At 40.3% G+C, this 25,748-nt stretch overlaps 1 protein-coding gene across 1 annotated transcript; it reads right to left on the bottom strand.

Moving 5' to 3' along the window:
- Positions 1–2,381: 2,381 nt before the first annotated feature.
- On the bottom strand, positions 2,382–24,764 carry nagpa (N-acetylglucosamine-1-phosphodiester alpha-N-acetylglucosaminidase). The gene is made up of 12 exons (XM_047599895.1): positions 24,597–24,764; positions 21,391–21,596; positions 20,376–20,643; positions 17,812–17,951; positions 14,997–15,105; positions 13,216–13,344; positions 12,878–13,083; positions 12,507–12,554; positions 10,815–10,943; positions 10,404–10,535; positions 7,088–7,169; positions 2,382–5,325 (listed from the first exon to the last, which is right to left on the bottom strand). The coding sequence occupies exons 1-12, from the start codon at positions 24,677–24,679 to the stop codon at positions 5,067–5,069; spliced, it is 1,791 nt and encodes a 596-aa protein (XP_047455851.1). The 5' UTR covers positions 24,680–24,764; the 3' UTR covers positions 2,382–5,066.
- Between the last annotated feature and the right edge of the window lie 984 nt (positions 24,765–25,748).

Below are 25,748 nucleotides of genomic sequence, written 5' to 3'. Positions count from 1 at the left end.
TGAATTAGTCTTCAGCTCCTCGCCCAATTTATTTTTTCCTGCATGAGTAAATTTAGCCTTTTTCTTTGAATTTGTTCCAACCAAAATAGTGAACCTACGCACTCCGTCTTTTCCAGAATCTTCTCCAGCTGTTGACTGTTGCTGTGGAGATGGGTCAAGGTTGAGGTAATGGGTCCGTTCAGGACGTAAACATGCAGAGAGGAATGTAGGCCTGGCGGTGTGTAACACACTGACCTCTGAGGCGTGACAGTTCACAGCTTTACAACCAACCAGGATCAGTAACAGTCTGCCAGACTAACCTCCTGCAGGAAAAACATCCTACAGGAATTTAGTGGAACTAACTTGCCTTTTTTTAATATTTAAGTTGTATTAACACACAGGTAATTCATCTTGATAGCTTTCAGTTAAACCACTTCAGATTCACCTGTGAATAAATGTCTAAAAATGCCAAAAAATCTCTGCTATTATCTTTATAAATTTAATTCTATGTTGTCTTCCTACTTTTTCAAAGGTAGTAAACATGTTATTACTGAAAAAAATAGTTCTCTTTATGTAATTGTAATTTATTGATTTCATTTATTAATATCTATTATTAATATTTATTTGTCCTTGGTAGTTCTTTGGACTTACACATACTTAACGTGAGACCTGGTGAATCAAACTTAGTTCACGGTCTCTGTTCGAAGTCGTACTGGTGTTTCGGTACAGCTCATATATGTTTTGCATGTGATTTTGCATTTTCACGCTGTTTATGCAAACTGCCATTAATTATTGTTCCCCTGACTTTAGCAACTTCTATCTGAAAAGACTATTGTCTCATAAAGCTCAACTTTCCAGCCGTTGAGAAGCGTATAACAATATGTAAGCGAACTATTCTGGTAGTTTTGACACTTTAAGGAGGGATACAGCTTACACGTTTGTAAAACACAGTTTGTACACTTTAGGCATGTTCCAGTTATATATACAGATGTAACCCTCAGTTCACATACTTCTGGCCGTGTGGAGTATGAAGAACTAATCACAGAGATGAAAATTAGTTTGACTCTGTAAGAAGCCACTAAGCTGGTGTTTGTCTGTGAAGAGGAAACCAAACGTCTACAGGAGCTGCGTGTTCGGTAGCCAGATAGATTTTGGGAGGAGTCACTTGAACTTCTGATAAGCTTTGACACTCAAGACCACAAACACAAACATGTGAACACACCCAGTTCAAAAATGCAGCATGCAAACAGCTGACTCTGTGGATAATAAAAGCTCATTCCCATCTGTCTATTTGTTTTCGCTTTGGCAGAAGAACTCGGAAAGAAAAAAAAAAAAAAACCTCCTCTCACACTACTGTGGAAGAGAAACTGGAAAGTGACATCCTCCTCTTGAGTTGCATCAGCTGAGCCGGGCAGACTGGGAGGCGGGGAAAAGCTGCAGTGAACCAGCAGGCCATTGGGCTCTCAGTCCATCACTGTGCTGGCTGAGCCGGAGTCCTGCAGCTCATAACGCCAGTTATAAATAGTGGTGAGGCTATAAATCACAGCTCATTTCCTGTCTCCATCAAAATAACACGGCACATTTAAAAAACAAGTGCCTGAAAAAGAGAGTTTGACTGCGAAAGGATCCACCAGTAACAATGACGCTGCGATTAAATGAGAAACAGATGCAGTTTTTCTGCAGCCTTGTTGGATGATGGTAAACACATAATCAGTGACAATACAACATCCCTAGAAAAACACACAATTCTGCTTAGATTTAGGTTCTGCTGACATTTTAATTAGTTCAGTAAGATACTGAACATCAGCTACATTTTAATGACATCCAGCTCTTCTTCCAATTTATGTAGCACAGTAAATGTCTCACTAAGCTCCTGATGGCGTGCACCACTGCTACCTGCTTTTCAGATGAATCCTTGCAGAAGAAATGAAAAAGTGCAGTCGGACCCCAGTGTTTCCCTCCTCAGATGATTAGCGCAAACATGCGAGATTGAATGTGCTGTTGCAGCTGTGCAGAGTGGTCGCTCAGTGGTCGCTCAAATAAGCGGTTAATGGCGGCCGTTAGTCATCCAGAGTACTGGTAGAGGGAAGGCAGGAAGGTGTGAGGAAGGTCCATGATAGAAAATCAGATATGAGAAAGACATGCTACCAAATAACATAGTAACATGAAAGCAACAGTGATTTAGACTGATGCAGAAGAAAACATTGTGTTGGAAACATTAGAAGCAGAGATCACAGTGGCATAGGCTCTGCATAGATTGTTGTAGAAGTATACGCCAAGCTTTAGCCCTTTTCTATTTTGAGCCTATTTCTGCCTCACTGCACCTGTAATTAATACTTAATATCATTCCATGCAAACATCAAAGAACAACAGTTGATGGCTTAAATTGAAAAAGACAAGTGTACTATTTAAAATGAGTTTTATTTATACAGCCGCATAAAGATGGCACATACTGCTTGTCACTCTTCCTTGTTCAAAGGAACACTGATATGTAAATCAACAGTTATACTGTACCCACGCTGCACTAACATTATTTTATTCTTTACAAAACAACAGCAGAAGCTATAAAAGTAATATTTCACATATTTGTAGCTGTAATGTTAAAAACTGCATTTGTATGAGACACAGCTAGCCAACAACAACCTGTTTCACATGTAAACAACGTGTAGATGCTGGCCTCCACACACCAGGGGGCGCTACACAAAGACGCTCATTAACGGGCAAATTAAGAAAATACAAACACGGCTGATTCACTCTTTTTGGTATCTTTGCTTACACTGATGCACGTTTAGTACATCTGACAGAAACTGGTGATTTTTGTGTCTTGTTATTCTCCTAAAATTCATTATTTGTTCAAACAGGCATTCTGACACATCTGATTGTACATTGATCTGTGACAAATCTTACACACGCGCACAATTTACATCCCAAAAACAACAACAGGAGAAAGACGTATGTTATGGCAAATACTGAGATCAGCTGAGAACCGCTGGTGTGATGTAATGGTGCTCAGATTCCTGCTGCTCTTGTGTGAATGTGACTCTCATGTCTGAGCTGCAGGGTAATACTTCAGACAGCTGAGCACTTCAGCATGTGCCCTATGTCTGCATGTAGCCTGTCAGACTGCAGAGAAACATGTACAAACGCAAGTCAGTGCTGTTAAGGACGCACTTTAGCAGGAGATGATTGTTGTCTTTAAAAAAAAAAAACTAAAAAAAAGTTGAAATGGACTTTGAAGTTTGAATATTATGAGGCACATTTAAGTGATTTGCTTTTACAAATACATAATCTTAAATCGAGTATTCAGACGTAGCGTAAAAACTTCTCTCCTTTTCCTCTATAAAAAACTAAACCCAGCAAACCAGACCATTTTTTGCATCACGCTTCAGGAGGGTCTAACCCACCAAAACATTCAAGTAACAGGTGGAAACTTAAAGATGGGAATTTAAAAAGAGTTCAGAAATCAGTAAAAAAAGAAAAAAGGGAAACAGGACACACACGGTCAAGGTCAGAGTTGAAGCCAACGCTTCAGTGAACTGACAGTCGACAGAAAAGCCCTTAAAGGTGCAGTGACCTCCGGGTGAAACTTCAGATACAGCTGACCTGGATTTCTCTGCACATAAACAACCACGTCTGCATGGAGCCACACCCGAGTGTCCTGACGGTAACACAACGCTGCAGCTGGGTGAAAAAAAAAAAGAAGCCAGGTTTAAACCAGTCAGTGAGGTGGAAAAGACGGCTTAGAGATTTTAAAGGCCATCCATCATGTGTTTTAACAGTTAGAAAAACACATACAAGGAATTTGGGAACACTGTATCCACAGTAACAACATGTGTTTTTGTGACTCCACTGATGAGATCGGTTTTGGAGCATTCTAAAGGTTTGGCAGTGTCTTCCTTTTGGTCTATATATTTAATACTCTGGTCCACTGTGGAATATCTCTGTTGAGACAGTCATGTCATCAGAATAAATCTCACAGACTGACAAATCGTCTGACTTCATCTCTAACACTTAAGGTCATATCAGGATAAAAAGTGGATCATGTGTTCTGAATGCACACCAACAGCGAGGCTACGTAATCCCAGCACGCTCACGTTAGCACTTTAGCATTTCAAAAAGATCATTGGTTTTAGATGCAACTCACCGTGTTAAATGCTAAATGCTAACGTGTTAACATGACTCAACGTTCAGCTCGGATGGGGTGAAAGTTGAGCGGAGGAGGGAACCGTTCTATTTACAACATGCCACACCTTTTTCTGCTGCAAATGAGCAAAATCAGTTGACAGCAGTGATGACAACACTGCAAGATAAAGTGTGACACCTCACAGAAAATACATTAAATTGGTGTTTTTTTTTCCAGCAAATTCTAAGAAATACCCAAAGTTGTCCCTGTTCCACATACATGTTTCAACAAACTACATCATGAAAAGTGTGCTTCTTTCATTTTTATTTTTATCTGATTCACTGTAACTCAAAACAGTTTGCATATTAACCTCATACTTATCTCAGTATGAGGCTCGTCAGCTTAAACACTGCTGATGTTGTGCCTATCCAAACTAAATATAATACTCAACAGAACCAACCAGAGCCAAAAATGGTCTGTTGATCTGATCGATCAGCACTCAGGCTATTGACATCAGGCGTTAACATGGTTATGGACCTGGTTACCATGTGTTGATCTATCCAAGGTCAACAACATGTGGGTAACTATAGAACCTCATTTTGTGATCTCAGTGTGTGGTTAGAGTTCAGTTAGTCAGATTACATGACACAAAAATTTTCATTTTTAAAACCTGATCGTACCTGGATCTGGCATAGATTGACAAAATAAAGCTTTGACCACTTGCTGTTCATCCTCAGATTCTAAAGCCTTGACTGCAAACAAAAACGTCAAGTGAAACCTGAACAGCTGCCAAAAGCTTTCTGTGAAAATACCTGGAGGGCAGTGTGATGCCAGCAGAGAGCGTATAAAGAATGCAGCCAAACTGTTCTTTAGTTTCATGTCATTTCTGGACCGTCGAAGAAAAATAAATAAAGCAGAGGATTGCTGAGTTTTTGTGCATTTACAGCGTCCTCGGTCATGACGGCTACGACCTCCCTGAGCGCGAAGGAGTCCAGACCTCATCCTCAGAGCCAGAGTCGCCAAGATCCAATTTTCCTGATTTCCCAGCGTCGTCTCTGTAACGCGAAGCTGGTCCATTGATGTCGTTGAGCGGGACGTAGGAGTAGTCCCGCCGCTCTTGTGAGCGGGACGCCACAGAGCCGCTGCAGGCTTGTACGAGGTGAACGATCAGGCTGGCTGAGAGAAGAGAAGCCAGGGTGATGGTGATTATCAGCCACGATCGCCTAAGGACACAGAGAGTTAGGTCAGTTTCCTGTCAGTAAGACAAGCTAACATATACTAAATACAATTAAAAGAGGACAGTATGAAGAACCCAGGAGTCAGGTGAATAGGAAACTCAGGTGTCATGTTTGGAAAAGTTTAAGTGAGGAGGTCTGGGTGTGATTATGGTGGTCTTAGTGAAGTGCTGGGACTTAAAAATTTAATTCATTTTACGCTAAGTATTTTGTCCATCGTTTTCCACCATAGGTAATATGGTAACACATTATAAATTATATTATATTATTATTATTATTATTATATATTATAATCTTACATAGCACCTCTGAAGCACATGCACTAGTGAATGTCACTAATATACCATATTTATCTACAATAGACGTCCGATCACCAACTTCTCCTCTGCACATGAACTGCAGAACCACTTTGTCTGAAAAAATGAGGGACACAGAGACATGTCCTGAATAGACTGATATACAATATTCAGGAAATAAAATGGAGAAAATAAAGCTGTAGCGCACCAAGGGCCAGAGCTTTTGTCTCGTGTGAATGAGCTGAAAGTTATTCTTTGAAAACACACCAAAAAAAGTCACCAAAGCAACTTTTGTTTTTATGCTTCCTGGGGACATTTGAAATGCAAGCTGGGGTACCAGCAGGATGTGAAGTGGCAAACAGTGAAGCAGGGGAAATGGACATCCAGGACACAAAGTTCTTAAAAGTGAACCTGAATGTTTGTAACTCTTTGTTATTTCATCACTGATACTTTATCATAACTAATTCATACATGGGAGCATTTTCACAGAGTTCCCTGTGTATCTGATCAGCTACGGACAGATGACAAATGTATCCAACACAGACAGACAAGATGTACATGTAAAATATGGGAAATATAGAATAAAGGTACATGTTTTCAAACAGTATCTCCTAGATGACGCTTTCATTTTTGTTCACAAAAAAGACATACATAAAGAATTTAAAAACAGCTCGGAAAAAAGATCAAGCTGTCGTTACATTTCAGCCAAAAAGCTTTAAAATTAAAGGATAAACTGAAGCATGCAAAGTTGGACAGGTTTGGTGAAAGGGGATTTCCAACCGTATCAAGCCACCTGACATGCACTTTGGACTGGCCATAAATCTAGCTTAGGGCTGCCAGTGTGCCAGTTGGAGAGTTTCCAAGGTTTGGTCAAATAAGGGATAAAACTGATTGGTTAAAAAAACAAAACAGCACTCTATATGTCTGTGACCAGAGCACACCTTCACAAAGCACTTTCCAGAAACCATAGCAACAATAACAATCCCTAACTTGCATGTGAAAGGTAAGGAGGCTAATGAATGCATCCCATCCTCAGAGCGTCAGCCTTGTTTACATGTAAAAGAGGGTCGGACAAAAAGCCAAAGTCTGGACGTCTCGTTTTATTCTATAGGATAGAGCTGACGTGTTCACATTAAGTGACTGGAAAGAAGACAGATCAGCCGATTATACATATTTTATCGGGGTGCATTTTTTTTTCTTGCTACTTCTTATATAAAGAAGAAAGTCACAAATTCTAATATTTTCTACCGTTTTTGCTCTTATTCTGTCTTAATCACAGAGAAGCATTTTCCTAACATGTTGAACTTAACTCTAGAGCTGAAACTGCCAAAAGATTGTACTTAGTAAGCAAAGCGTGAAGGAGACACTTTATTGGACAGACATCCGTGATGGACAGCACAGGTGAAAGGTCAGAGTTGAGGCTAGGTTTATGTGCCATGATCTTTGTCACTCACTGCGTCAGATAAGGCTGCTCGCTGTGAGCTTTTTCCTGCTGTCTCCAAAATGTAAACATCTGTTTGGCCAGGCAGTGTCCCGCTGTGAGGGGAAAAGGAAAAAGAAGGTGAGTAAATGACAGCCATGGTCAGCCAGCGTTTGAATCTCATTCTGAGTGAGGCAGTAATTTTCCCATCCTATGGTGATTTCATTTTTCAGAGAACTGTCTGCTCCTCCTGCAATAAAAATGTGGCCTTGAGCAACATCATTGTATTTTAAAGCGGAGTTTTTCTGCATAACGAGCCATAAGCAGAGGGTGGAATGCTACTTTTGTGGTTGGTAATCTGATAAATGGAATCATGCTAAAATAAATACACTGCTCAAAGAAATTAAAGAGACACTTTAACACCACACAAAAAACATCAGTCTCAATGGGACGTACTGGATGTCTGCAGTGATATGGAGCGGCTAAAGTCAGGAACAAAATGATTAACCTACAAAGGGCTGAATTTATAGTTAGATAATGATGAAGCAGGCAGCTGAAATTTCATCGCATTAACTCTGTACAGTATTCAGTAGTTTGTATGCCCCCCACACTTGCTTGTATGTATGCCTGACAACATCTGGGCAAGCTCCTAATGAGGGGGACGGATGATCTCCTAGTGTATCCAGATCTGGACCAGGGAATCACTGAGCTCCTGGACAGACTGAGGTACAACCTGGTGGCGTTGGATGAACTGAAACATAACGTCCCAGAGATGTTCTATTGGATGTGGATAGTAGCGTGGGGGCCAGTCAACCGTATCGACTCTGTTGTCCTCTAGAAACTGCTTGAATACTCTCTTGGCAACAGTGCTGACACAACCAGTAGTAAACAGACCAAAAAGCAACACAGATTTCAACGCTTCATTTCGGTGCCACTGAATTTTTAATTACCATGTTCTTACTGCCATCTATTGCTGTATTGACACTATACATGACATCATGTCACTTTTTCACCTGCATGGATGGAAGTGAACCTTCCAAACGACTAAGCGGTCAGACCTCAAAACCTCAAAAGATGAAGACTCAGTATCCTGCAACAAGTGCTCGAAGGAGATATTGTGTAAAGGAGGTAACACCTGGAATTTGATTAAACAAGTCAGGAAATGTAGCATCTTTGATGACCTGCAAGAGTCCACACCACTGTTTTTATTATGATAATATAGACAGTTTGTTGCAATTTTTGTTTTATATTGGTTCATTTATTTCTCAGTCTTAGTTATATGTTTATTATTTAAATTAATATTCTGTTGAGTTTAAGTTTGTGCTGTATGTTTTCAATTCTTTAAGTACCGGTTTCGGGCACCATTTAAGCACCGGTCAGCGCTGGTATTGGATCAAACCTTAACGATACCCCTCCCTAGTGACATCCTGGAGGAGTTGGACTGTCTGTATAACCTCTATAGGTTCCAGGTATTGCTTAAAAAAACGTCAGCGGTCTCCACTTATAAAACCATTCCTGTTGTGGTGGTGTCTCATTGTTGTCCCTCCAGTTCACCTGCTAATTTAATTACAACCAAAGGAGTTGAAAGTTTGCTCCTTAACTGACTACACCAATATCCCAGAGGATGAACTGATTTAATGCTGTACTCTGATTAAAAAAGCGTTCCTTTCATTCTTTGGCCAGTTTGAAAACCAACATGAAGACAGAAAAAAATCCCAGTAAATCCCAGAAGAAGACCCAGTAAATAGGTTATCACCGTCAGCTCCTATATTAATGGCCTATTTGTTATTACTCTGCTCCACAGCAAACCTTGGAAATGTGAAGATGATTTGTCGGCAGATTTTATTTGCAGTAGAGATGATGATTTTCTCAAGAAGTGCACTGAATGATTACATGTGTGTTCAGATAAGAGTAATGACTCTGAGAAGTAGGACAGTATCTCTTCACTTTGACCCTGTTGCGATGTGGTTTTCTTTTACAGAAAGGTGTCTTGTGTCTAAATTCAGTGTTTTCAATATCAGGATTTTTCCAGAATTGCCTAAACCAATGTTCTGAATCTTTCCAAAATGTAGTAGTAGGTGAATTTTTACAGTCTTCATTCCTACTCTGTTGTTTCTTGTGATTTAAATAACTGTCTTCAGAATAAATACAGAGGAATCAGCATCTTTCTCAAATTGTTTCTACTAGAACAGAACAAAGGAAGGACTTATTGCAACTGGATGCATCGGTTAGAGCTGAGTGCAAACAATGACCTGGCAGCTTACAGAGTAACACAAAAGAAACAACAGTTCCGGTAGTGAGCATAAAGGAGGGAGCTTCTGCGCAGGTGAGTAACACTGACCCATTCTTCACAGCTGAGTTGACACAGTGTTGCTTTGTTTGGACAGACAGCAACAAAGACCGAGCTGTTTTCACTTGAGCTCTATGCAAATAGTCAAACATTAGCTAAATGTGAGTACAAGAACCCTTGAGCAAAAATGATGTCTGCGCCTTTAATCCCAGACACACAAACACTGAGGCCGACGCACACATTCTGAGAGGCACAACGTCTCAGGTCTGTGCATTACGGCGGAGATAAACAGAGTGTATGATCACTGAAGTACAGAAGAGCAGAAATAAACAAGAGATGACTGGAGATTAGCTTAAAAATGCAGCAGTTCAACACCTCTGTAGCTAGTTGGTTTTGTAAATGCAGCTTTTTCTTTACTGTATTCCATTCAAATAAAAATGGTCTCTAGTCTAAGTGTTAACAGCTTAACCAGAGCTTTACCTAAACCAAGAAACAAGTCAGCAGAGTGAGGGTACAGGGTAGCAGAGAAGCTAGGAAGCTTGTGCCACAGTTAAACACAAATTTAATATCTGTTCCTTTGTCTGATCACAAACACAGAGAAATATTTACAATAAATGGCAACAGCCTCCCTGGGGATTCACTTGCAGTAAGATGCAGTGTGGGAAACCACAGAGGTAAGGGGGGAGACTGAATGGAAGATAAAAACGCTCTCTAGATTGCAGTAACACTCATTTTTTCAAGGTGAAATAGATGGAACCTTTCTTTCTTGTTGTTCAGGTGTTTCTGTGAACAGAGCTCTCTACTAAAACAACATGCAACTGCTAAAAGGCAAACGATTTTGGCTGCAGCGAGTAACACAGGTGAGCACATTCAAACACATCTCATCTCTTAGTATAATGTAAAGCAAGAGATGGTGCATGGAGATAATGGTTTCAAACAGTTCATTCATTCATCTGAAAACCCTGCAGCTCCTCATCAGGAGAATAATTCAACCATTATGTGAAGCCCTTATCTAAGTAGGTACATATGTTTATGTATGTATATGAATTTGTGTATTCACCTCTGTGTAGAGTGTAGTTGTTCTCTTTGGTCAGAGTGGAGTTGCAGCTTCCTGTCTGTGGGTCACAGGGACACATGTTGTCACAGCGGCACTCCTTAGCACAAGACTGGCCGAAGAAACCCAGAGGACACACTGACGGAAATAGAGAGATAATTAAATAATGAGACATTTTTATATAATAATAAAGAAACAGAAGGTAATCATTATTATTATTATTTCATATAAAAAAAGCTGACTTACTTATAAGTATATATCTGTACAGCTCTATTAGTATTTATTTTTATTAGTATTCATTTTTATTTTATGTATTTATTTTTTTATTATTCTTGTGATTGAGGAATGAATATCAGTATATCGTTGGTGTCCGCAAGACGTCGACATGCAACATACAACAGTTTAACACAGCTCTACCTAGTTCGCAGGCGTGGCCGTGGAAACCAGGAGGGCAGGTGCAGCCGCCGTGGACGGGGTCACATAAGCCGCCGTTAACGCAGGAGCAGGTCTGATTGCAGCCGTCACCGTAGAAACCTGGGAGGCACTCTTCAGAGACGTATAAAAACAAATCATGTGATGAATGAGTTTCAACACTGTACACCCAAAAAAGTTTCTTTCATTGTGAAATAATTTACACATATGTACTGTGAGCAAACCCAATATTCTAATATGTAAACGCACCAATGCCAGCATACGGATACTGATTTAATCAAACACATAAAGATGTGTGTTTTTTACTTTAAAATGGGTTCATGGTATGTGTAACTTTAAACCAACGTCTTTCAGGCCAAGGACTCCAAACTGATTAGTAAGGACCCCCTACCCACTATATGTGTTCTGTATTAAACTAGACCTAGTGAAAATTATGAATATACATTATTATTATCATTCTGCATTCAATATTAAGCTATGCAAATAATACACAGGTTCAAATATTATTTTTGTTCTATTTCTGTTCTTTGTTCTAGTGTCAAACTGATCCACTTTGGCCTCAGTAGTTAGCTGATGGGAGCGAGCTGCACTGTTAGCTTCTCTTCTGCTAATATTGCAGCGTTTCTCTGGAATTTTACATCCGGACTGACAAGGCTCTCAGAACCAGTCAGTGTGTAATAAACAGCCCTGTGATTGGCTCAGCAGTAAAGGGGGAGGGGCCTACTGTGTACGGGAGACTTGGATTGACAGGTCTAGTGTGGCGCTCTGTGTGAAACGGCAGTTGTTGAGACAGCTCCTGTGACGTGCTCTGCCTCCATTTATCTCTTTATTAAAATACATTGCATTCATGTGAATGTGTTTTTAAAGAAATTTAAATTGTGGGCAAAAATTAAAAAACAAATATAGAATATATCTGATCAACTTAAGATTTTGTGACCCCCTGCAGTATCTCGGGCCCCCTGTTGAAGACCAGTGCTTTAAACCTTTTGAATAGGAATGATTATGACTATTTGACACATTCTGCAAAAACATGTTGTCCTGACAAATAACAGACTCCTGAGAGCTGACACCAGATGTTTAAACACAGAAAGAAGTCCAAAGGCAAACTATGTGTTTGCTGTTGGTGCTCTACCTTTATGGATAGATAGTATGAGTTGTAAACCTTGTTTTTGTGGAGAAGATTTTATCTGGAAAGCACAAATGCCAGAGTTTATTGTATTCTCTCCCACAAAAATCATCTCAGTTAAAGCCCTTTTACTATTGGCCCAATCTGTGTGTCAAAGCTTTTAAATGCTGGAGCGACTGAGCCTTTAGGACATGGTTAGGGGCTAGGGAATGTAACGCTTGGTTTAAACAGATCTACTCTGAGCCAGCATTGTAGACATCGCTGTTAAGAATTTATACTTGTTGTCGTGCAGCTGTTGCAACAGCTTGCACCACGCCATCTTGAAAAGCTCAACTTGTGAGTTGGCGTGTTGGCATCCTTCTCTAACAACTGTACACCACTAAAACATTTGTCGGCTATTCAGCTGCGCTGAGTTACTTGGTGTTGGTGGGTGAAACTCAGCGGCTGAGCTACACCAGTGTGTGGCTAAGGTATACACTTTTATTTCAACTATTATATACGTGTGGACGATTAGATTGAGGTATTTGCGTCCAGTTGAGGCTCTTTATTACCTTGGCTACAGTTGTGTCCTCTCCATCCGGCATCACAGACACAGCCATCTGCAACAATGGAGACAGACAGAACCAAATAAAGCACTGCAAATGTATTTAAATGAGTTTAAGTTTAAATACCTGGTTAAAGGCTTTCATTTTGATTAAGTGGAAGTTAAAGTATCTGTTTTTGTCTCACTCTGGTCCATATGTTTTTAATCCTACCCATGTCTTATCCACAGAGCTCACAGATGAAGAGCTGTTACTGACTGAATACAGCTACCTGTAACAACAGCTTTACAAAGGGTTCCCAAAAAAGGTCCAATAAAAACGTTGTGTCGTGTCATGTTTCTCCACTGGTGGATAGCACTGAGGTCCAGCTCCACACTTACTTGCAGTGCAGACACCATGGGGTCCACAAGCTGGTGGCTGACACACCAGAGAGTCACAGGCTGCCCCCTTCCAGCCCTCCTGACACCAACAGTGTCCATCCACACAGTCACCGTGTCCACTGCAGTTGGCTGGATGGCAATGTCTCTGATGGACGCACAGGATGGTGGAAACCCTCCGAGCACAGCGCCACCTGTCGTCTTGTTTACTGAATGAAAAAACATTTATAAACGTTATCATTTAAATTACATCTATTGTTGCAAATGACCAAATTTCACTGTAGAGAATTAAGACCTTTCTGGTGTAAATTTTAATGCGTGTGAAGGATTTATTGGCTCACCAATGATCAGAGGGGTAGCTAGCCAATGATCCATCAACCACGTAGGTGGAAGACCCGCCTCCATCCAGATTAATAGCATTGATCACTCCATATTTCTTCAAGAACTCAGCCACCTCCCAAAGACTCATACTGTATGGATATAGAAAAGATGGAAAGATGGCTTTTAGTCAAGATGGCAGTGTGATATTAGCAGGGACAGGCCGACAGCTGAACCATCTGCCCTTCAGTCACAACAATAGATCAAATATTATTGTGGCAATGGACTGGCACAAAACTTGATGCAGACATTCAGAGTCTGGAAGAATATTCAACGGAGTATGGACATAAAATATAAATCCTCCTTGGTTGAATGTCACTAACAGGACAGACTGAAAACTAAAACGTGTGAATGCATATCACAGAAAAGACGTGTTGGGTCGACACATTTACAATTAACAGTTTTGATTGCTAACAGAAAATGAGCTGCCACGGAGGGTTCTACTTCTAATATTGCTAATATCTGTAGGAGACACTAATATAGAGAGTCTCCAGAAGCTTCATGTTAGTCCACATATGATGCAAATATGGGAAGAAAAAACATGAATTAAATTTGTCTCCTGATACCAAATGAACCATCGGTTATGGTTTGTAGGCCACAGTTATGTCTACTTCAATTTCCGTTTGTAAATACAATAAAGAAATGTATCTCTCTGTAAGCAGTAACATTAGTTGAGATGCATATTGAGTAAACACTACAGTGTGGCCTCCACTAGAGCCACCCGATTATTGCAGAGAACATGCTTGTTGTTCATGAGAGATTCAGGGTCAGTCTTTGAGGTCACTGTTTAGACTGAATTGACTTTTACATGTTTTATTGAGTGGGCCATGGCCTGATATTGAGTGGAGATATGCAGGGCAAGGCAGACATGGTCAGACATGTCAGCTTGTTGTGCTTTTCAAAGCCAAAGCATTAACACCAACACATTAATCTCTGAAGTCTGCAGGTCTGCAGGGTAGAAGCATTTAGGGTGGAAGGACTGTTTGATCAATACAATCGATTGGTGGAGTGGGTTCTTGTGACATGAGCTTAATAGCATTAGTTAATCTCAGAAAGGAGCTCTTACGGAGGTTAAAATGCCCGGACTGCTGTTGTTTTTGTCTCAGTCTCCATTTCCTTTTTAACATCATCTCCCTCCATGTTTCCTGTCTTCGTTCTCCTCCATTAGCTCCAATCCATTATCTCAATTTTCACTGCTCTACTCTAAATTTTACAGTAATAAAATGACAGAATCATAAAATAATTTTCAGTATCCTATGAATATGCTGTGTTGCTCTAGACACATTTATTATGTTCAGTGGATTATCTGTGTTTTTTTCTTTTTAACCTAGTTTCCTTGTCATAAGAAACCTACCGGGAAGCTAACAAGCAGGTTATCAGATAATCATTTTCTGTTTGCTTTTATATATATTTTTATATTGTCCATTCCTGGTTGTGTATGTGTCAGATTTTCCAGGGAGGCACTGAACCTTGTACTAGTTGAATGGTCCACTTGACACAGCAGACACCAGAAGTTAAGTTACATGGAGGGTGTTTAATCATACTCTGTTAAGATAATTCCTGACCTCGTGCAATCAAACTCAACTATTTATTTATCCAGAGCCTTTGTGTAGCTTCATTATCCAAATGCACTGGTAAATAAAATGAAAAGAGTTTACATGTTCTAAATGTTTCGTACTGACTAGATGTTTAGAAGAGAACCGGAGACAGTTGTAAACATCCTTCAGCTCGTTTCGTTGCTTACCCCCTTATTCCTGTTTGCCCGTCAATGTGGAATAGGATCAGGTTTCCCTCTGCATCGTGGCCTACGGCCGTCCTGGCTGACACCACGTCCACAAACGTACGTAACGTCCCTGTGAAGGTAAGAGAAAATGAGTGTCACACTGTGGAAAAAAAGACAAACACAAATCTACAACAGTATAAATACACAGATTAGATTAGAATGGGAGACAACCACTAGAATTATGCTTTTGTGTCCAATCTACATCTCTTATCTATGGCCGGACATGCCTGACCTCCCGATAAATGAAACCACACCAGCACCACAGATTTCAACAACTGTGACTGGTCCAAAATACATTTCCTTATCTATGCCCTTGAAGGACTGGACAAGCTCACCCTCCTTCTGCCTCCTTCACACAACAACATCACCCCAGCTCATCAGAACGAGGGTGACACACCAGTGTACGAGTATAAATGCTAATTAAGGCGGAGGCCTTTATAAACGTGGTAAGTCTGTTTTCCAAGACAAAAACAAGCCACGGAACTAGTGGATATGATGCTCCTTAGCTTTTCTGTGTTTGTGGCTGGGCAGTAGGAACTGAACAACTTCTGAATATATTGTGGAGAAAAGGTGACTAAATCAACTCAGTGTAACTATTTTAACTGTGAAGCTGGATCTGCACCCTGTGCAGAGACCAGGGGTTAGACCAGAGATCAGATATCAGGGGTTAGACCAGAGATCAGATATCAGGGGTTAGACCAGAGACCAGATATCAGGGGTTAGACCAGAGACCAGGGGTTAGACCAGAGACCAGAGACCAGCGGTTAGACCAGAGAGCAGAGACCAGGGGTTAGACCAGAGACCAGCGGTTAGACCAGAGACCAGGGGTTAGACCAGAGACCAGGGGTTAGACCAGAGACCAGGGGTTAGACCAGAGACCAGAGACCAGAGACCAGAGACCAGGGGTTAGACCAGAGATCAGATATCAGGGGTTAGACCAGAGACCAGAGACCAGAGACCAGAGACCAGAGACCAGAGACCAGGGGTTAGACCAGAGACCAGCGGTTAGACCAGAGACCAGAGACCAAGGGTTAGACCAGAGACCAGAGACCAGGGGTTAGACCAGAGACCAGGGGTTAGACCAGAGACCAGAGACCAGAGACCAGAGACCAGAGACCAGAGACCAGGGGTTAGACCAGAGATCAGATATCAGGGGTTAGACCAGAGACCAGAGACCAGAGACCAGGGGTTAGACCAGAGACCAGATATCAGGGGTTAGACCAGAGACCAGAGACCAGGGGTTAGACCAGATACCAGAGACCAGCGGTTAGACCAGAGACCAGGGGTTAGACCAGAGACCAGATATCAGGGGTTAGACCAGAGACCAGGAGTTAGACCAGAGAACAGAGACCAGAGACCAGCGGTTAGACCAGAGACCAGGGGTTAGACCAGAGACCAGAGACCAGGGGTTAGACCACAGACCAGAGACCAGAGACCAGGGGTTAGACCAGAGACCAGAGACCAGGGGTTATGCAATTGGGCTCAATTTCAAACTCTGTGTTTTCTTAGCCATAGCTTACACATAATCAAATGAAGGCAGGTTGCCCCAGTCCTTATGTAGGTGTTTGTATAACTCCTGAAAAGCTGACAAACAATTTAGCTGTTGCAAGGATAAAAATATAACACACAGTCCGTCTGGAGCTTATTAGAAACAGAGTAATAGCCATCAGGGGATAACAGACGGCACCAACTTGATCCTTGTGATGATGTGGATATTTGTGCATCCTGTCGATTCTGCCCTGAGCAGGATTACGGATCACCAAACAGTTCCTGTCAGTTGAATTGATTTGACCAGACCTTCAGCTGTAACGTAATGCTGCCACTTCCTGAGTCTTTACTCCCTAAAATATCTCTCATGTATAGCCTATGCAACCCATGAGGGCTTTTTAAAGGGAGTTTTAAGCAATTAATGTACTTACTTTACAAATTGTTTACTAACAGCTTTACAGCTTATGATAACTTATTATAGTCAAAAGGCTGATCAGCTGTTTTTAAAAAGAAACCTTAAATATCTGGTTGTGATGTATGAATTCTGGTCAATAAGTGGTGATCAGTGTTGTTCAGAAAGCAGTCACAAACGTTGAAAAGAGTGAGCCAAAGAGGTAAACATAATGACTAACTCAAGTGAAAAATACACACACATATAATAAATGAAACAAACAAACAAACAAACAAAAAAAAGGTCAGAGATCAATTTCTTAAATTAGAGCTACAAATAAGCAAATGACACCGACACTGAGGTCAAGTTTCAGTTTTACGTAATCCCTGACATATCAGTTGTGGGGAAACTTGTCCTCATCTATTTTACAATGTGTGTGTTTGCCCTGTGAAGCTGTTTGCAGAGAAGGAACCTGGTGTGAGCTTTGGTTGGTGCACATACTTTCACTTGTCACTGTTAATCAAACATGGCACCACTGTGTTTTGGTGATGTAGACAGAGTGCTTTCTGTGTTAAGTAAACACTGTTGGGCTGCATCTGAGCTATGATTACATTAAATTGCTGCTGAACTGAAGCTGATCACAGTCTGGACTGTGGTCAGGGGAACTGATCCTGGACATGCTAGAAGGAAGGATGACGCTTTATTCAATCAGCTGAACTCAAATAGTTGAAAATAGATGTTCTTCTGGGAAGCTGCAGTTCCAGGTTTACTTTCCTCAACCCGGTCTACCAGTCTTTATTTTGTCTCTTGTTAAAGATTAGCCACATCAGACAGTTTGAACCACCAGACTTCTCCTCTTTGTGTTCATTGTTTTAAGACTGGATGTAGAATTTGTACCCGTCTCCTGTGTCTTGTTACATTCGGCCTCGAGACTCTGGTTGATGTAAATCTCTCCGCTCCTCAGGAGCCACACCACACCACTGATCAACTGGACAAAGGGGTTGGACTGGTCCAAAACGTCGTCCTGAGACAGATACCTGAATGGGAAGAAGGGAAGCAGAGGTTGAGCACACCTTAACTGCACATAAATAACACTATTGTCTGTAATATCTATCTATCTATCTATCTATCTATCTATCTATCTATCTATCTATCTATCTATCTATCTATCTATCTATCTATCTATCTATCTAATAAGGAACAATAGTGTGTATACTAAACAGCAATACTAAAATTCAAATGAGTGAAGAATGATCGGTCATGTATGATAAAGGACGTCACACATGGTAACCTACAGCAACACATCACCTTGTTTATGTCTTTCAGCAGCTGTTGATCTTTGATAAAGCTCATAAAAACACACACTGATGTCAACACTTCAGGCCCAGTTAGTTGGTTAAACAGCTGTTCGGACTCTGGACTTGGTTTGGCTCAGTAGTGAGCTGGTGGACATTGTCTCTACAAGGAAAAGCTGCTGTTGATCCAGTCTGTGGGTTTGGATAAATATGGTATGGGCTGAATTCTGGGATTTCTACCAAAATGATCAGGAGGAGGTGTAAACACAGACCAACTGTTGGATCACACTGACACCACAAGTTGGTAGAGGTTTGTTTCTGACTGACATGTGGACAACAACACAGCTGGACAGTGAGGAGCTTATATTAAATGTATATTTCATCACCTCTGGTGGTGTGACCGCCCCTCAACACAACCACACTGAGGGTGGCATCATGTGGTAATTCCTGGGATTTCTGACCTCAGTTATCAAATAAACAAGTTAAATAGACCTTGCCGTGGTTATAGTGGGAGCATGCGTTTGTGTGTGCTGTGAAAATGTGTGGCTCACTGAGGTATTGAAAACCTCTAGCTATATCCTAGGAGAACAATCAACTGTGGCATCCATTTAAATACATTTACTTTGTTTTCTATATGACAATATGATGGATGCTTTATCTATTGCCCATTGTTATCAAGATAAATGTCCTGGTCAACACCAAGTCACAGACATGAACTCATCATGTGTGGGTTGTTGTTGAGTTGGCCATTAAACTAGAACAGAGGTTAAAAGCTGCAGGCCAAACAGGAAGTCACTGAGCTGCAGATGCAGTTTGCCTCATACACAAGTTGATCAGAGGCCAGTGGAAGAGTCAAGTGCAGACGAGCAAACAGAGAAAACTAAAAATGGCTTCTGCTTGAGCAATATCTATTTTCTCTGTATTTATTGACCCAATGTTTACAATGTAAGATTTTTTATTGTGATTACAGGATTTGGTTGCATAGTTTGTGTCAATATTACCGCAATAGGGCAAACAAAAACACTGAGCATGTGCACGCATGATAAAACAGCAGAGCAGCTATGAAGTACAGAAAACCTTGAGTGCTGCCGCCTTAAGATTTTGCTCATGCAGCTGAGGCAGTAACATTTTTCATCATCTAATAAAATACAAATAACTTTCTCAGTGAACTGATTCAGTCTTTGAGTCCACAGTGAAAGTATCAAATTTACCTGCACAAAAAGACACAGAGGAGCAGCAACTACTCATAATTAAAAAGACGGATATTAGACACATCAGGCATGAAAACTTCTTTTAGCCAGTTACTATTTCTCAAACTAGTTAATTATTCATTAGGTGGCCAACAGCTGCGGGTTTAAAGGTAACTAATATGTCAAATGTGTCCATTCTGGTGCGTCACATTTTATTTTATGGCCTCATTTTAGGTCAAGTTGACATATCATAAAAGAACAGAGGTGAAAACACTGAAGAACAGGTGAGAAGGATTACAAACACAATCTGTCTGTTGTTATGGGTTTTGACTGAGTTTGGCCAAATCTCAATGCCATCTAGATTATGATACAACTTAAACAACTGTTACTTATAGCCTTTATCACATCCAGGCGGATGCATACTTTAAATGGGTTACAACATCATACATCATATGACTGCCAGCTTTACCTCGGGTTGTGCGTACCATGTTCACAAGAGTCCACACACGTTTTCACACATGACCGGGGTCAATGGGAGGTTAATACACAGCGATTTAGTTCTTAAAAGACTTTTCCTGTATTTTTATAAATATGTCCTTCCATTATACCATCTATTTCCTATATTAGGATACGTTCTCTAAACTGCTAGCCTCACTGTCTCCAGATACCCAGCAGCGCCTAGCACCCTACCAGCAATGATGTCATGTGACTTCTTCAACATCAGGCATTTTGTGTGCGCTACTTCCCATTTCATGAGTTTCAAATGAGAGGAGAAACCACACTCGAGTCAATTCGAACGTATAGAAGTAAATAATGTCCCTAAAACAAATGTAATGCTTTAAAACTTCTTTTCCATCTGTCATCACTTATTAGCCCAAATTACACATAAAAACATACATGGCATGAACTTTGGGACCATGTTTATTTTCATCATCATCAGTTTTTCAGTGTTACATTTCCAGGATGGATCTCTTACCCAAACACCAGGCTGCCGTCCTTCCTAATCCCAAACTGGGCATTTTGCACCCCACCGCTGTCCTGCACCATCTTCTCATTGCTCACAATGTTGCCCAAACATTGCCCCGATCCTGTGTTGAAGAAGCCGCCATTCTGGGCGTACAGACAGCCAGCAGCTTTAGCCGTCTCCTCCACGGACACCCTCTGATTCATGTTGCAGCCGCCCGGCCCTCCCGGCTCCAACACGGACACGGTCCTCAGCGGGTCGCGGACCACCGTCATGTGACCTGAAAAAAGATGCAGCAGAATAAGACAAAAATTGATTACTTTGGCGAACAAAGTGAAACGCTGCAGCACCACCACTATCTGAGTCACAATATACACCCATCAGCCACAACATTAAAACCACTGACAGTAGAAGTAAATATTGATTATCCTGTGACAATTCATTGTTCTGTTGGGAAACATTTGGACCTGACATTCATGTGGATGTTACTTAGACATGTAGCACCCACCTAGACCAGCCCAGACCCCTTCTCTGTTAGCTTCACCGTGCTGCGACTCAACGTGCTGCGACTCTGAATGTTTCTTTGAATTCGTTGATGCGTTTTTCAAGCTAGATAGGACTTTGTCGCCAGCACAGACTGTACAGCGAACCCTAATACTGTTTTCTTTCACTGACACAAACAGTGGCTGTAATTCCAGCCAGAAAACGCGCGTCTCTTTCCTCCCTCCATTGTTGTTCACTACATGGTATTACACGTGAGTTGTCCTCGTGCTGAAAACGTGACTTGTCATACGTGACGTCACTCCCACAAGAAACAAGTGCTAATGTTATGTCTGATCAGTGTAGCGGCATCAACAGAAGCCAAAAACCATTTAATCAGTGTGTATGCCTGTAGTATGATGATTTGTTTCATAAGGACTTGTATATAACCCCCCCCCCCACCCACACACACACACACACACATGTCACAAATAAGAGACACAGCAACAGACATAAAGTATAGAAAAGCCAAGGCTTCATAGCTGACCATAAACCCATGGAGAGGATTCAGGCACATCCGACACAAACACCGTGGACTCAGCGACCGGCAGGCCGCTGCGTTTGCTGGAGGGCCAGCTTTCATGGGTGGTGTTGCCATGAACGATGGACTGACAGCTTCGGACGTAGCGGTGAGAGTGGGAGGGGCCGTGTCCGTGAGCATAGGGCAGCAGGAGGTCATCGTCCATAGACCATCTACAGAGAGGGAGAAAATAGTTCACTGAGTGACAACAGAACCACAAATGACATCTGATGTCTTTATATGAATAAGTTCATATAAGTCTGCTGCTACATCCAGGTTGCGTTCAAAGTACTTGCACAACACTTTACTCTGTATGCTTTACTTATATACAAAGCTAAACTACAAAAGAATCCACAGCCACTTATTGATTCATCTGACCTATTCTGAAAAGTGAATTATTCTTTCAGATTGATGATTTTCTCAAACAGATTTTTTTGCCAAAACATTTGCTTAGAACTGAGACTAAATTTCTGACATCTAAAGTTCTGTAGCCTTTCTCTGTGATGATTGACAGCCATAAAGATATTGTTTTCAGACTGCCAGTTGCGAAGGATTATGAAGCTGTCACTTTGCATTTGCAATGTTTTACTCACCAACTTACGACATCTCATAGACAAAACAATTAATTAGAGTAATTGAGAATGAAAAAAAAAACATTAGTTGCAGCCATACTTTATTGTCTAGTCAGCCAAAAGACATATTTTTATTTTTTAATAAAAAATATACCATAAAGCGAGGAGGTTATTGCTCATCTGTTCAAACACTCCAGGGTATAAGGTCTTTAGTGAGATAAAAATAAACGCACATGACTGCTTTGTGGTTACAATAATAACTCACTTGATTAATAGAAGTTGTCACCTACTTATTTATTTAATAGATAACTGCTTCTGTGTGCAGCCATTCTTGAACTTCTAAGTTGCGTGAAATTACAAATACGCCATTAGAAGATTAGATCCCTATTACCCAAAGCTATTTCTCTATTAGAATAAGACGGCTAAAATAATGGGTCCACCACAGCACACCAGTGTGTTCAGCAATGTCAACAACCCCTGTAGTACCTCATTGCTGACTCACTGAGAGGAAGAAAAACATTCCCACCAATCTAATAACAGATAAAAAAAACAACTTCCCTGGTGGATTCTGAAGAAATAAACACTTATTTATTGTTTGATGACCCTTCAGCTCTTTTATTATCTCCTCATTATTTTAATGTTAAACTGTTGTCCTTGTTTTCTCTTTCCATCCACTGTTTCTTTTACATGTTATTCTGTAAGTCATGAGGCATTTACTTTGGAATGAACATGGGAACTAAACTGAATTCAGAAATGGCAATTCAACGTTCTCTCTTACAATTATTTTGAAAAGAAACAGCTTCTGACCAGAACGACAAAACCCAATGACTCGTAAGTAAGCAGTGGTTTCATAAGTTTGAGCTCCTGGATCTCATCAGTTGTTTTGCCAAGATCAGTATCTACTGACTGTCCAATGAATATTAGTTAATCTGAGACTTACTGTCAGGATGAGACCTTAAACGATCTGGTGTATTTCCTTCTTTGAATTATATGTAGAAAAAAAGTGTATATTTGGAAATTGTTTTTATTATAAACTGCAAGAAGTCGGGTTTCCTGAAATAGAGGGGCAGATGGGAAGAAAAGATTTTTGTAAAAGTTGTTCACCTGATTGCATTGCAATATGAAGATTAATAAACGCTATGAAGAGAAAGCTTGCCACAAAAAAATTATGAAATCAATGTGGTCTCTCCAACTCAAACTCTATTTATCCTTCGTATTCCAATGAATTCATTTTGCACTTAATTTGTAAGTGAGGACAGTGATGAGTATTTACCTTTTTTTCTTTTTACCGTGCAAATCAATGTAACTCGGTTTTGTAAAAACAGAAATAGCAGCGTGTTTACTTTAAATCATTTCACATCAGCAGATAAACCTGAGTTAGAGTGTTTAATCAATGACGGGAAACCAGGACAAACATTATAGGAGAGACACTGACAGACACATGAGGCCAGTCACTAACTCCAATGAGGAATAATAGCGTTCCAAGACCATCTGACTGATCAATTCATTGATTCATCCTTGCAGAGCTACGTGGTTTGGAGTTATAATTGGGAAAAAATCTGTATTATTACGCATGTAAAGCACTCTGAGATTAAAAGAAACCAGATTAGTATTTACTAAACAATAAATAGCATCCCCACAAACAAGGTCAGTGTCAAAAAACAAACAAACACAAAACAGTCAGTGTAGTGGGATATGGCCATAGGCCCACTGAAATACATACCTCAGCTTATACTTATCAGCATATATCATAACATATGCATGCAGCACTGGGAGAGGTTTTATTTGTCTCTTTTCTATTCCTTGTGCATGTGAATGCATGAGTTATATTATGCACATCTTCACCATTTGTTCATTTCTTCAGTTAGAGTTTATTTCCATTTTGAAACATTACATTAAATTGAATTTAGAATTGCTCTGTTAGTCTCAGAGTAAAAAGTAAAAATAGAAATGGGAACACAAAACAATAAATACACTCATGTCCGATATTTATTTTTTTATCATCTAATGATCAGAAATTCCTAAAAATGTCCTACTTGCATGATTACGTTATTTAACCTGCACACACAGAAGACAATAGTGCCCCCATGTGGCTAAAACGCCCAACTGCAGTGACATTTCCTCTGAACCTGCTCCTCTGCAGAATGAAACCAAAACGTGACAGCTCAACTAGTGACTAAAAGTTTGGTGTTAAATGGCATCTGCCTCTATGATCCACAAACATTCAAATGTTTTCACCAGCCATGACAAATGAAACCAATAGTTTGTCATACACTGATGGTGCTAAACTTTCAAGTTACTTCTTTGCGTGTTTAATCAACTGAGCGGACTAAAGGCCGTCTTGCATCTGAGGTGAACTTTGTACTCATCTATCCTCCTGATTATTTAAATACTTAATGGTTGTTGATATCATATGAGTTTGTGAACTCGAGCTTTGTCAGGAAAACTCTTAATTTCACATTAAAACGTGTTTAGTCAGTTAACTAAATTGTCACTTACAAGTAAAGGACACAATCCCGGAAATAATACTCCTACTCCGTCTGTTCGGCTAACAGCAGCTAGTCCGCTACCGTGAGCTCAAAGAGGAAACAGCGCTCTTACCGGGGGTTTCCGCTCTCGGACAGCCGGGCGCAGAGCAACAACAGCAGCCACACACGAGTACATTTCACCGAATCTGCTGCCATATGATGGAGGGAGACTAGCCTGTCACACACTTCTCTTCTCCTACTGGAGCCCACATCATCATCCTGCTAGCCCGTTACACATGTTGCGAAAGTAAACGCAGCAGAAGACACTTCCTGTTACTCTATAAAATAAAAGTCCATTTGCTAGACAACTAACCAAATCTATTTTAATGAAATTTAGACTAAAAGATTTTCAGAATTTTCACTTAAAGCTAATACCGTAATACAAAAGTTTTTATATGTATATCTATTCTATTTTTGTATGCTGTTAGCCTAATAGCGTGATTGATTCAATAAAATTGAGTCAAAATATAAATTAAAAAAACAAGTGCTTTCTAAAAATTGTGCTTTTTCTTTTTCAACCCTAAAATGTTCAAATACGACTTGGACAGTTATGCTATAAGGCTAACGATATGTTGTTTCTGTCAGTATTCCTGTTATGATGTGAATCTAAATGACAAATACGGTCTATCTAAGTCTAAAGTCTCTCTCTAAAAAAAAAAAGACATGCTATATCATAACTCCACTTTACTGTCATTATTTTTAAATTTGGGCTTCATCCACTGACAGAATTGTCAACAATATATTTTCAAACTATAATCTGCTTTTATTTATCCAGATTCACTGTCATACTATTTAAGTACGTAATATATTTGGGTGTTATTACAACTTGCTGGTCATCATATCGTGTGTCAATATGCATTGTCAATATCATGTCAATATCGTATTTGAATATTGGCCTGTGAAATTGTCTACACTGATAGAGGCACCTTTTTATAAGTTGCATTAAGTCCACACTAAGAGCATAACCAAAAGTTCAGCCATTGCTTATTCATTGAAGAGATAATGTATTAACACCGTGTGTGATATGTTCCTTGCAAAAGCTATAGTACTATGAAAAGTGCTATAAAGCAGCATTTAATCAAAAAAGGATTAGTAAGTTCGTTCCATGGGCAAGGTATATTAGAAGAATTAAAAACAAAACTAAAATTTACAGTAAGTGGTGTTTCAGCATGAAAGTGTCGCTTTGCGACAATACTTTGAAATGCGCAATTTTATTTTGGAGGAC

The sequence above is a fragment of the Mugil cephalus genome, chromosome 11 (genome assembly GCF_022458985.1).
Source record: "Mugil cephalus isolate CIBA_MC_2020 chromosome 11, CIBA_Mcephalus_1.1, whole genome shotgun sequence".
NCBI classification, from domain to species: Eukaryota; Metazoa; Chordata; class Actinopteri; order Mugiliformes; family Mugilidae; genus Mugil; species Mugil cephalus.
This window is presented reverse-complemented; position numbering and strand designations above follow the sequence as displayed.